Genomic DNA, 13,083 nt, shown 5'->3' on the forward strand with positions numbered 1-13,083 from the left:
ATGAGGAAACAGCTGACTAGGATAAACATAATGATGCACAGGCAAGAGTAAAACTAACCACATGAACACAGAACACAAGACCCTTTTCAAAATAAAACAGGAAACATGCAGACTTAGACACGACAACACAACTTAACAGGCCTAACACACATAACAGACTAGACAAGGAACCAAACATAACCACACATGACGCATGAACCAGGGAAACTTAGTACAGGGGAGATGACATAACTAAGAAACAGGACTACACAGTAATCTAGAAATTAACTAGGTGAACTAAGCTAAGGCACAAATAAATACAAAAGATACATAAACTCAAACACTGGGTCGCTCGACCCAGGACCATGACAATTTTGTTAAAACATAAAAATACTGTAGACTTTTATGATGAATCTGGCTATTACTGATCTAAAGAAACTAAGGTTTTCATCCAAACGGCCTTCTCACATTCAAGTTAAAATAGTACTCATCCTCAAATCCATCATCTGATAAAATCAATAAAGATCCATTAGTGTGGAGGAAGAAAATCACATAGCCAAAGGTTTACTTTATAAATCCTCTGTGACTGATAGGATAAAGGTTAACTTTACTGGTATTGCCTTCCTTCAGATAAATCCTTGTGCCGTCCTTTTAATGGCCGAGCTTTTTTTCTCATCTTAATATAGATTATTTATGTTTTGGGATGTTTTTTTACCTGCAGAAAAGAACATCAATACAGGGCAGCATCTAATAACATTAGTTACATTTGTGTTTTACAAGTCAGAGGGGCTATTTGTTCTGTCAACAAAAGAACAGGTGATCACCTTGAGTCAGTGTATTAGGTAGTTAACTAATCATACCACATTTATTTTTAAGTCACATTAAACACCTGTACGGACAAATAACATATAAAATTTTGCTTTACTGTTTTTTAAGAGTAAGTAAGTTCACATGGACAGAAGATAAATTAAAGGACAAGCCTGAACCCTTGACCACTACAACAACAGGATCCGGTGGCTCTGTTGGCATGGTTTGCGGCCATCGAGAGAAGAGTGAGTGTAAATTAACACTGCTGATTTGTTGAGGATGATTATGATATGACTCATGCGCTACGGCCTTCACAGTCACCAGATCTCACTCCAGTTGAACACTTATATGAGATTCTGGACTAACGTGTTAGACCGCACTTTCCACCAGCGTCATGAAAACATGAATCGGGGGAATATTTTTGGGAGAATCACATTTCCAAAAGGTTTGGACAGGGACATGTTTACCACTATGCAGCATCCCCCCTTTATTTTACAACAGTCTTTAAACATCTGGGAAAATCTGAGAGATCAGCTGCTGGACTGTTGGGAGAGCACCGTTGTCCCATTGTTGTCTGATATATGATTCTAAATGCTCAGCAGTCCTTCTTTGTCATATTTTTTTAATGTTTTGTTTCATGATATGTCAAATGTGTCCTACAGGCAGGCCAGCTCAGCACCCAAACTCTTCTAGCGTGAACTATTCAACCATCTATCACAAAATAGATGCAGTATGTGGTTTAGGTTTCATCACTGATGGTGTCTTTCCAAAAGTGCAAGCTGACAGTTCACCCTCCTACCATCATCCTTTTAAACGAGCTTTGGCCCGGGGAGATCCACACCACCGCTGGCTGAAAAGTGTCCCAGTCCATGATAGTAGGTCGTTTACAGGTTGCTGTAGACACTCACTGTTGCACTTCTCTCGTTACCTCCTCTGTATTTGTTGATTACAATTTGAACCAAAAAATTTAAGTTTGGATTCATCATCCCGTAATTTTCAGTCCATTTCTTGTGTATTTTGGCATACCTCATCCTTTTCTCCTTGTTTTTCCCTTTTTTAATATTTCTTAAGGAGAAATCTGCTGTAGAATTTTTATTAGGCCTGAAACTTCTTTTGTCTGCCACACAGTTTGCTTGATTTTTTTAAGGATCTCAAATTTTTGGGTAATAGCTTTTTGGGACTAGCCTTGTGGGCACAAAAATAAATAAATAAATTTTATGCAAGCTAAACAAGTGGTAGACATACCACTGGTTCATCCCTTGAGTTAGGTGGCTTTTTTTTTATGTTTTTATGCTTACCACTGACCTTATTAGGTCTAAAAAAGAAAGGAAAAGAAAACAAAATTCCTGTGACTATGATTAGGTAAAGGGATTGGACTAAAAATGAGTGAAAATGGAGCCAATGTCCAAAGAAAAACTTTGACCTTCAGAAGCCTGGAGTACTATTGCTCAAGGCCACTCTTTAAGAAATAATAAAAACAATAAGTCTGGCTCCTTGGAAACAGAATATATAGAAATGAGGGGTGGCTCAAGACTTTTGCACAGCAGTGTATGGATGACAGAACTAAAGGAAACCACAATAGGTTCATAGGATCAAACCCAATTTCTATTTGTCGGCAAATTCGGGAAATATAGTATTCTCAGGTATATTTAAATGAAAAAGCAGCGATTTAAAAAAAAAAGTGACACATCACCACGTGATAAATGGATAATAATCATGAGGTGTTTTGTCATTGCGACTTTTAATGAGGATGGTTTGACGTGCACGAGGGAGAGGGAGGGAGAGCGGGATGGAGAGGTGGAAAGGGGAGGGGGCGGGGTACGTGTCGGAGGCGCGCGCTCCACCGTCGTGACGTCACGGGAGCGCCCGAGCAGAGCGGTGGGGAAGCCACCAGTGGTAGAGCTGGCAAAGACGGAAAAGAGGGAAAGATAGAGGAGATAGACAAGAGACGGAGAGGAAACGGGAACACAGCCCGAGACAGAGCGTTTCACCTCGTTTCACCGTCACCACACGCCACTTTAACCCCTGACAGCAGCAGAATAACTGAAGAGTGTATGTGACTGGCCTTTTCCCCCCCTTCTCTTTTCTTATTTCACAACCGAGGGCAGGGACGTTAACACAGCCGCAGTGAGTACTGGAAGTTCCTTGCCACTCTTGAGTGTGTGCGTATGTACACACATGCATGCTTTATAACACAGGCCTTTGTGTATCTCTGTGTTTATTTGTTGTGTGTGTGTGTGTGTTGTAGTCATATTGGCCACTTATTGGGTCAACCCCACATGTGTGGTGTCTCTCTGCGTGTGTGTGTTTGTTTGGATTTGAGAAATAACAGGAACACGGGCACTAACATAATTAAATAATTAATATTTGATGGTCTCCTTTAAGCGAAGCAGCAGCAGAGGCGGCAGCAGTTTTGGGTCAGCTGTGATGGGGCTCTCCGTGCGTGCTTGACTGTCATTGTGGTACAACGACAGTGTGAGCTCCCCCCCCCCCCGCTTTTTTATTGTTCAGTAAAGCAGTTGTAGCTGTGCAGCCTGTAGACTTACAACACTACGTCTTGTATTGTACCTCCAAATGCGATTATCAGTCTGCTCGGCGTGTTGCAGGCGGCAGATGAAGCTGACAGCCCTTCTCAAATCCACGCTATGTGGCTATAATATTTCTGTAACATCACAGCGCCCATTTACTGACATTACTGTCTCGGGTTTATCTCATGTGGTATCGCTGATACGCCCTGGGGCACTTGAAGTGTAGGAAGTCGATCGCTTGAGTTAGTGTTTCGTCTCTTCCCCATAATAATCCCGTGGAGACTTTTTTTTTTAGTTGTGTTGCAATATTTCCAACAGGATGCTTCAGCTCTTTGTCAGCTGACAGATTGCACGCACTGATTTTGCAAAACCAGTGACAACAGCGTCTTTGCAAACTTTAGCAAAAACATAGATTTGATATGATCGTGTTGATAAAGACAGGACGGTGGGTGGTGGTGGGGAGTGGGGGACGCTCACAGCTCCATTTCTTTGCACCGCCCCTCCTCCGGGAACATCCACTCAGGGAACTGAGCTGCTTCCTTCCATTGAGTTTATTGTAAACAATGGACATTTTTAAAAGCCCAGGCTCCACACACCTTAGTCTGACGAGGCCTTGATGTCATTCTAGCACTCCCTTCTTAGAGTTAGGTTTAGTAGCAATACTAATATGTTTTCTTTTAGCTTAGCATGGCCTGGCTGCAAACTTTTGACACCGACTGAACAATTTCCACACCCCTTAACAGTGTCTCGGTCTCCCTACATCAAAGGTAAAAAAAAAAAAGGGTTTGTCTTGAGGGCCTGAGGCTTTGCAGCAACACCAGCATGTGACACAGAAAGCAGCTCTTCTTATCACAGACTTTGCTTTTACCTTAAGACCGTATAATCTTTGGTGGTTTGTTTGTTTTTTTAATCACTCTGGCAGGGTGAGGCTGTTCCTAGATGGGAAGATGGGTCACCCTCTCCTCTCGCTTTTACTCTTGTTTAGCCTGGCAAGCTGATGATCACATTCTTCTTTAAAGGAGAGCCTGGGGGAGTTGCACGCTCACTTTCTCTTCCATTACACACTCCCAAATTAGTTTTGTTCTTCCCTGGCTTGCGTTAATTGTCTCAACGGTACATTTTCCATATTTGTTATGTAGGCAGAAGCCAAGATTAGATAAGCGCGGTGTGTTGCTGCGTCCGTATGACATCAGTGTATATTTTTTGTGCATGATGTGGATGTGTGTGCTTGTGTACGAGTTATAGTGCATGTATGCATGTATGTTTGCCCAGCCCGCATCTTAGATTAATTTCCTGTGGTACACAATAGCCTGGAGCTGATTGTATCTGTCCCTTATCAGTTTTGGGCTTTCCAGTGACTAAGCCATATTATATGTGTTACAAATAGGACCAGTGGCACGGACCAAAGTTGCAAATTTTATATCTGTATCATGCCAAGATATCTACTGCCTAACACTGAATTCACTGTTTACATAAAGGCCTCTTTCAAGGCATTTCAGAAAATAATCTATAGCTGATCCTAAATAGACTGTCTGAAGTGATAAAGGTGGGCTTTTTTTTTTTTTACTAAAATCACACAGAAAAGTGTTACAGGTGTTAAAAATATGTTTAAATGCATTAATCAGTATGGATGATGGTTTCTTTTTGTGGCATCAAGTCAGATATCCCTAATAATGCATTGCTTAAATACAAACAGCATCATGGGATTAGCTATGAAGTGCACAGTTGTCATAAATGAACCCCAGGAATCTTAAATACATTGTGATGTAGTGAGCAACAATACTGGGAGTGACCTTTGGCCTAAATCTATCAAGCTGCTCAAATAGAAAATGGACTTGTGTGAAAGATAAAAGCTATTATCCTTCACCTGGGTTAGGGTTAGGGTTAACCCTTACCTGCAAACCATTTAAAAAAAGCTTTTAGTCTGACTTGCGTGAGTCCTAGGTGCCTTCTTGGTAAGGTGTTTCAAGTTTGTTCAACTGTGATGCACACCAGAGGGAAGACCCTCTGGTGTGCATAGACTGGCACTGTCATAACCTGGATGGACCCAGATAAGCAGCAGAAAATGTATGTATGGATGGATAAATTAGAGCTATAGTGTCATTACAGCACTTGTAGCTTAAAAATGAGAGTAACCACTAAGCCACAAAGGTTGGATAAATGTTGGATAAATGAAAATGTGAGTCAAAATGTGCGCAAACGTAACTACTCTTGAAAAAGAGCAGTCGGCTTTTCAAAGGAGTAATCCTGTTGCAGGTTTAAAAAAACCCTAGTGAACAGCCGGCATCTCTTTAAATCTTGCGTTCGGAAACGAGTACGTCTCTCCCCTTCAGCGGGGCTGTCGAGATGACTTTCAGTGTGATGTGTAACCCCGGACAGCACCAGTGAGTCCTTTCCAGCCACATCAAATCACAACGAGCCTGACAGGAACAGAGAGTAATGGAGAAATAGTAATATTCAACATGAACATAGTGTGTTTTATGAGCCCCAGTCCTCAGGCGGGAGTTGAACTTTGTCAAAATTGTCTCCCACACTGAAATACCAGCCGGCTAAGTATAGGTTGAGTGGTGTGTGTGTTTTTGTGTCGCACTGTGCGGTGTGACGGACGGATGTGTGGTTGCCACATAAATAGAACATGCTGAACACCTTCAGGAATGCTGATGGTAAAAGAGAGAGGCAGTGAGAGGAAGCGAAAGCATCAGGGAGACAAGGGAGAGTCAGAGAGGGAAAGGAGGCATTATAGGAATGAGTGTGATGAGAGAAAACAAGACATTCAAGTCTAGGTATTCTAACCAAGCACCATCTGCCGCTCATATTAGGTAACAAAATCAAAAAAGCCTTCTTTCTCGACCAGATTTTCTGTTTGAGCCATCTAGGATGTCTGCCTGGTCCTATCACAAACTCTGCATTTGTATCTGCATCATTAGAGCTAATTAAAACTACTATAATCAATAGTCTTTTTTTATCTTGGCTGAAGATTACATGACTGCTTCTATGTGTTTAAGATAATCAGCTGAGCTGCAGAGCTTTGTATCACATTATAGGTAGTTTTGATTTTACAGCATACATTTTTATCCACTCATAGCACTGTTTTCAGCTGCAGCAGGGAGCTGTTTATTAGCATAAAATCTCTAAAAACCCAGCTCAACACTACTTACCAGTCACTAACTGCTAGACAGCAATGCTAGTAATTATATGGTAAATACCCTGGAGCCTTTAGCATCTAAAAACCCTTCTGTTTCCATCAGAAACTGGTGTAAAACAGCCAGAAATAGTGAGGATTGGATATGTATTTATTAGCTAGGGAAAAGTAAAATTTTGATATGAAGTATAACATTGTTCTGTAGGTCCTACATATCTTGTTGTCTCCTAACAAGTTAACTTTAGTGAAGTGTAGTTATACTGTTATTGTATAGAAAGCTTCTTTTTTTTTTTTTTTTACTGAAAATGCCCAAAAGTTATTTATTTGTCTGGGATTAGATTTTGACTTACACATTGATCTGTGGTTATTTTGTAATACAAAAATAACTGGGGTTTTTCCACTCTCAATGTACATAATGGATGTCTACACTCAAAATTTAAGTGCTTGCCGTTCAACCATAAATACTTCTATGATTGTTATAGTTTCAGCATCTAAGGGTGCACGAAATTGTTACCGGATTATCAGGTCAGAGCAAATCTTTGGGGAGCCTTTCCATTTTTGTTAAAGGCCTGAAAATCTCTCAGTGAGCTCCTGACAACCAAGGTCACTGGTTGGCAAGTGGTCACCGGGAGCTGCTTTGGTTGCTATCAAATTGCCATACTCATTCGTAGTATCGTGTATGGAAGACATCTTTTTTGGATGTACAATTTTGGTCCACTGAAGGGGTTGTTTTGTTTCTTTTTTTCTACGTCTAATGAACGTCTAGTGTTGATGTCCGTAGGAACTCTAAGTACGGGTTATTTATAATCCAAATGCGCTCATTGTGGACGTCTTTTCAATGTCAAACCTAGACTCATTTTAGATGTAGTTTTTATGATGCTTCTATAGGCTCTGTTGTCCAATATTTCCAGAAGGTGGAGGACACGTTTTCTTTACAGAAACAGATATCTCAGTGGCGGCGCAGGCTCTTGACGCTAAAACAAAAGTGAGCAGCTGCACGGTGGATTTCGAGCAGAAATGTCCCCAGCTTCTCGTAGGTAGTTTGCATAATGTGCGTATCAACAAAGACCGTCGAGCAGATAGTCCCGTTCATACACACACACTTGCACAAACTTCTTGTACTTTCTGTCGCAACTTCTCTACGTCCTGCTGAAACACTGTTGAACCATGTGTGAAATAAATAAAGAAATGAAATGAATCACAACCACATTTACAACCGCATTAGCTGGGGAATACACAGATTGCTAGGAAGTCGCTAACTGGTGTTTAGACCTGCGTGACTGAAGCCTTAATCCCATTGTACTCAGATTGTCTATAATTCACTTAAAGGGCACTCACATAACAGCTAAATTGTCAAAATAGTTTTTTTTTAGACCTGTTATAGACAAAATGATCAGTTTTAATAGTCACAAAAACATTACTGATGATATGTATGGAATAATAATAACCTTTTCTCACAAAGAAGCTTGCCCATAAGACATCCTGGTAATCCATGTTGATTGGACAGTTGAAAATTTATGACATGGCATGCTCCAAACAATAGATGAAAGGTGCATAGTTACATCAAACTTCTTCTATCAAAAAAAGAAAAAGAAAAAAGAAAAGTGAAACTGGAAGTTCCAAGAGTGGGAGTTCTTAGAGACTGTCTCTTCTTGCACCTTCTGATTCGTTGCTATTATGTTACCAATCCTTGGTAGTTTAGTTGGGTATTTTAGAGGTTCAAGAAAACATTAACAAAGCAAGTGTTGCAACTTGCAGCCATCTTTGATGCCCGTATCTAATGAACAGACAGAATCAGTCACCTTATTTCAGTGATCACTGGTAAAGGTATAGTATAGTCAGATCCAGTAAAAGTTTCTAAAAGGTTTATCAGTTTTTCCCAAAAAAATAATGTTCAGAAAGCTTCCCCCCCCACGAGCCTTACTTCTATTACACTTGAGCACAGTGCACAACATTAGCGATCAGTGTGTCAAAGTTCCAACTTGAACAGCAGCTCCAGTTGAAATGGCCGTGAACCTCAGTTATATGGATGTGTCAGTAGAACAGCATAATAAGCTAAAATGTTTCCCGTGTTGCGTGTCATTGTTCTAGAATTCTCTGGATTTTCAAAAGACATTGTGGCTTTAGCAGAGCACCACAGAGAGCTACATCAGCACCAATACTGAAAACTGCTCAAACAATATTTCTAATCGAATAAGGCAAAAAAATAAAAATAAATTTACTGTTTAATCGTTCACACTGATTTTCCCAGTGTCTTCAAGTGCAGCAAACTCCAGCTGCTGATGAATACTGAAAGACGGAAAAGCTCTGATCTGATTTAAGCCAGTGAATAGACCTTAGGTGTAGTTTTACTGTTTCCAAGGTCAAGAATGACCTCATTGAACTTTCAGTGTAGCATTGTTTAATAGATGTTTCTTAAGGCTGAGCAATATTGCCCTTTTTACATTTGTGAGAAATGGCGTGAGGAAGGGCAAGCCTCTTGACAGATGGGTCTTTGAGAGTCATATGCTAGTGCTCATTTGATCTCATGATACCAGCTGCATCATAGGTGGGTTTGTGTGAGTTGTTGTTGGTGTTTTTGTTGTGTATTTTTGGACCTCTGGCTCTGGCTATCAAACCAACAGAAGCCTCAACCTGTGAGATACACTGGTGGTTTATTCATGTGACCCCCAGACTTGAACATCAGAAAACACAACACAGGCAGTGCCGTGTTTTCCATGAGGTCCTCAAGGAAATAAAAGTAAAGAGAGTCTGTGTGTGTGATAGATTCTGACTGTACGTTGTGCCTCTTGTCCAATATCTTATTGCCACACCCACTCAGTGCCCAATGTAGTTTGTCAGTCATAGCAATTTGAAAATCAGCCTTGTATGTGCCCACAAATGCTTAAATAAAACCTAAAAAAGACTTTGACTCTGTAGATTTTTCTATTAAAGCAAGAATTGGGACGTGAACACTTGGATTATCTACAGGTCATCAGATCTTTAGGGAAGGAGGAAGAAAGCCCCCAATCCACCCTTTCTGTCTCCATCTCCACAGACTCATGTTCAAATCAAGCGTTAGATGTATCTGTGTTTTTAATGACACGATCACTCACTGCGGAAACTTGAAATGTTTCTATTTGGATTTTTTTCTGTATGGATGGATTCAGCTCTCCGTATATATTCATTTTACTCAGTTTTGATCTGTGTGAATGTGCATGTCCATACTGTATGCCAGTGTGTGCATGCGTGGGTGTGTGCCTGTGCTAGAGGGAGGTCTTTGGCCTGTTTCTATCCAGGTGTGTGTTTTTGGCCCGTGGGGGGATAGAGCAGATGGTCCCTGTTTTTGTTTCAGAGTGTATGAGTGTGTGTGGCTGTAACTGACTGGCTGTCAGTAACGTTTCCCTGGCCAAAGATCTGTGCCTAGCAGAGCATCACTGGGGAGTATACGCCTGTTTAAAGCCAGGCTCGGGTGAAGGGAAATTCAGATTGTTTGACTGAGGGGCTGCACAACTCACATACTCAGGGAAACTAATTAAATAATAAAACTAAGGAATGGACTTTTTTTTGTTTACATCTAACTTTTATTGCTAATATTATTCTTTTTATTTTGAATTGATGCCCCAAAGTAAATGCAACAATTTAGATATGACCTTGCAGATAAACATCAGCTTCAAGATAAAACAGCTATATGTAAGTAGAGGGTAAATATTTCTGCATTTTCTGTAAGTATTATTGTTTAATAGTGAAAAGGCAAGGCGCAAGAAAAACAAGTTTCCATTCTTGTGTGCGCTGACTGTATCTGAAGCTGCACTTCTTGTAAGAGATATGGATCGGATGACCAGTGTGGGTGTCCATTGGGTCCACTGACCTGAAGATAACATCACTGGCTTAAAGAGTAGCCAAACAATGAGAAATTCTGAAATTCTATACCGACGAGTATACAGACCAAATTGTTTTAGAGTTTGAAATATACTCTGTATACTAAAGATGGGTGTCAGCACAGGAAAATAACTAAGTCGCTCTAAATAAAAGACTAATAAGATATGGAAACATCCTCCAGACTGAAGCACTGATTTGTTGGATGGTGTGAAAGAGAAAGTTTTCACAGGTCTCTGCAGAGTCCTGTGAAAAATCCACTCCATGATTCAGTAGCTTGTGGAATAACCTTTAGGAACAGTAACTTGAAGTAATCGTTTTCTGCATGACTTCATCATTCTCTGTTGTGGAGGAATTTCGGCCCGTTCTTTACACCAGAAACAGCGTTTCAGTTGCTTTTTGGGCGATTGCAACACCTTAATTCTTTTCTTTTTTTCATCTTCGGATCTCACATTTTTTTCTCTTTTCATCAGCCACAGTGTTGTAGATTCGCAGCTGTTTCTAGGATCGTCACCAACATCGCCAAAAAACATATTCGAGGGCTCTTTTGTAGTGAAACAAACTTATAGAAGCTGTGAACATGCTGTTAAGTTGGGAATTTTAACACAAGAGTCTGCATTTACTCACTTTTACCATTTTCCACCCCTAGACATTGGTGCTCAGTCTGTAACTTAGTCCACTCGATTCATAATTAGTGGGTTTCACATACTACATACAGTTTTGAAACCCTGGAAGCTTATAGCCTTCATGAAAGGAAGTTTGAAATTTCAGAAACCTGAAAGACATTTATCACAAACATGTGAGCCCAGGCTCATAAATCATGTTCAAAATATTTGGGATTACTCCTTTAAATTGATTACACAGGCGAGCGCAGCCGGGATGGCGTGTTTCATTTTTAGCACCACAATAAAAAAATTTAAAAGAACTGTTTGATGTGACTGACTGATCAATTTTAGTAAGTTATTTTTTATCCAACACACACTCGCACGCACAATTACCACTGTAACTGATCTCTTTATTGAGGCTTTAATAGAAATACAGACTGCTGGAAATTTATTCATGATCTTTTTTAAACACGATTTTTTTCTTGGCATCTTATTGCATAATTAAATTGAATTAAATGAAACAAACAAGCAAACAAACAAAAAAAATGTAACTGACTGAAATGAACAGAGGCAAAGCAAAGCTTGTTCCAAATATGAAGTCAGCTGATTGAATGTTATCTGATGCTGCACAGCTCTAGGACACAGTGTTTGATATGGTGCACGGTGTGAATAAGAACAAGGCATAACGGGTGGTGGAGAGACAAAGCAGCCTTTGTAGAAAAAGAAATCAGCCTTAATTTTTTTTTGCTGTGAGTGTGCATATACTGTAGCTCAGTGTAATACTCTTGCCACTAAGGTCGTCCTTTAACCTGCTGTTAATTTATGCTGACATCTGTGGCAGCTTTACGCCTGGCTGCTAAGTGTGCCTTAAGTGTCTTTGTGGACACAGTTTTGTGGCCACTGCTGCAGTGCAAATGCTGCAGCAATGACTGTCTGAAATAGTCAAGCTTCCATCTAGAAACTCAAGAGGCATTTTCAGTCACATTTTGTCTTGTTAGCAGATTAACATAAAAAAAAGTCATTCAAAATAAAAACAAGTAACGAAACCGTTGCTATGACCGGCAAATGTTGTGCAATTTATTTCACATCAGACCGCTTTTGTATTTGCTAGCTACACTCAGAGATGTGATTACCCAGCTACTGTGCTGAACCAAACCACAGCCTAGTAAAAATCGTATTCCTTTGTGCCTTAAGTGCAGCTTGTCTTTGTCCAGTAATCAAGTCTCTTCATCTCTTTTCTTTTTAGGTGATCCCATCATCCAAGCCCTTGTTGACTGCCTCGCTTGCTTTATCCAGAGGGATGCCCTATTGATTCCTACTTTCTAACAAAGCCCATGGATTACAGCAAGGGTGTTGAAAAGGCCTTGATCACAGCTGCATCACCACTATGACATATTTCAAGTCAAAAAGAGCCCAAGTTGAAGACTGACTGATTTTCTTTTTGTGGGGGACATCCATCTAACTTTTTTTTTTTTAAATTTTGAGCATGTTTTTCTTTGATTAAGTTGATTTACTTGTTCGATCACACACATCTCTGTAGTGCACGCCACTCTTCCTGTCACCATGTACGGCAGTTCCCGTTCCGTCTCAAAGCTGGATGTTGTTGGATCCAATGGGAACGGGTCAGCATCTGGGAGTCCCGGTCGCTCCCCACGCCTGTCTCGCTCCCCACGTTTAGGACACCGGCGAAACAGCAGCAGCAGCTCCACTGGAGGACTTACAGGCACTGGTAAAACCTTATCCATGGAGAATATTCAGTCTATTAATGCTGCCTATGCAACTGGTGCCATGTACTTCACTGACACAGCTGAAGACCCGGTCGGCGTTGGGAGTCTGAGCAGTGGGTTGAATCCCTCGCTGCCCAAAAGCACCATGACCCTGGGGAGGGCTGGGGCCAGGGTCCCCTATGGGGTCAGAGCGGCTGTAATGGGGAGTAGTCCTAATATAAACTCTGGAGGAGGAGGAGGTGGAAGTGGAGCGCTTGTACCCAGTGATGCAATAGCGTTTGGTGGGGAAATGCAAAACCAGTCTCCACAGGCGGCTACTGTGCCTCACTCTATGAGACAGGTAAAGTGCTGAATTTTCTTATTTTCAGGACAGAATTTTGTATATAGCATATATGACATACCTAAAGTGTGGTAGAAGGGAAAACATTTTCAAAAGG

At 40.8% G+C, this 13,083-nt stretch overlaps 1 protein-coding gene across 5 annotated transcripts in view; it reads left to right on the forward strand.

Moving 5' to 3' along the window:
• Nucleotides 1-2,649: 2,649 nt before the first annotated feature.
• The window catches only part of LOC146650000 (ELKS/Rab6-interacting/CAST family member 1-like), a 148,622-nt gene continuing 138,188 nt past the window's right edge, over nucleotides 2,650-13,083 (forward strand). For all 5 annotated transcript variants that reach the window (XM_085387895.1, XM_085387896.1, XM_085387897.1 and 2 more), the window contains exons 1-2: nucleotides 2,650-2,913; nucleotides 12,166-12,986. In XM_085387895.1, coding sequence (XP_085244021.1) covers nucleotides 12,483-12,986 — 504 coding nt within the window. In that variant the 5' untranslated portion in view covers nucleotides 2,650-2,913; nucleotides 12,166-12,482. The remainder of the gene's footprint in view (nucleotides 2,914-12,165; nucleotides 12,987-13,083) is intronic.

This window comes from Rhamphochromis longiceps, linkage group LG17 (assembly GCF_057381845.1).
Source record: "Rhamphochromis longiceps isolate RC_006_pf linkage group LG17, R_longiceps_female_GT1.1, whole genome shotgun sequence".
Lineage (NCBI taxonomy): Eukaryota > Metazoa > Chordata > Actinopteri > Cichliformes > Cichlidae > Rhamphochromis > Rhamphochromis longiceps.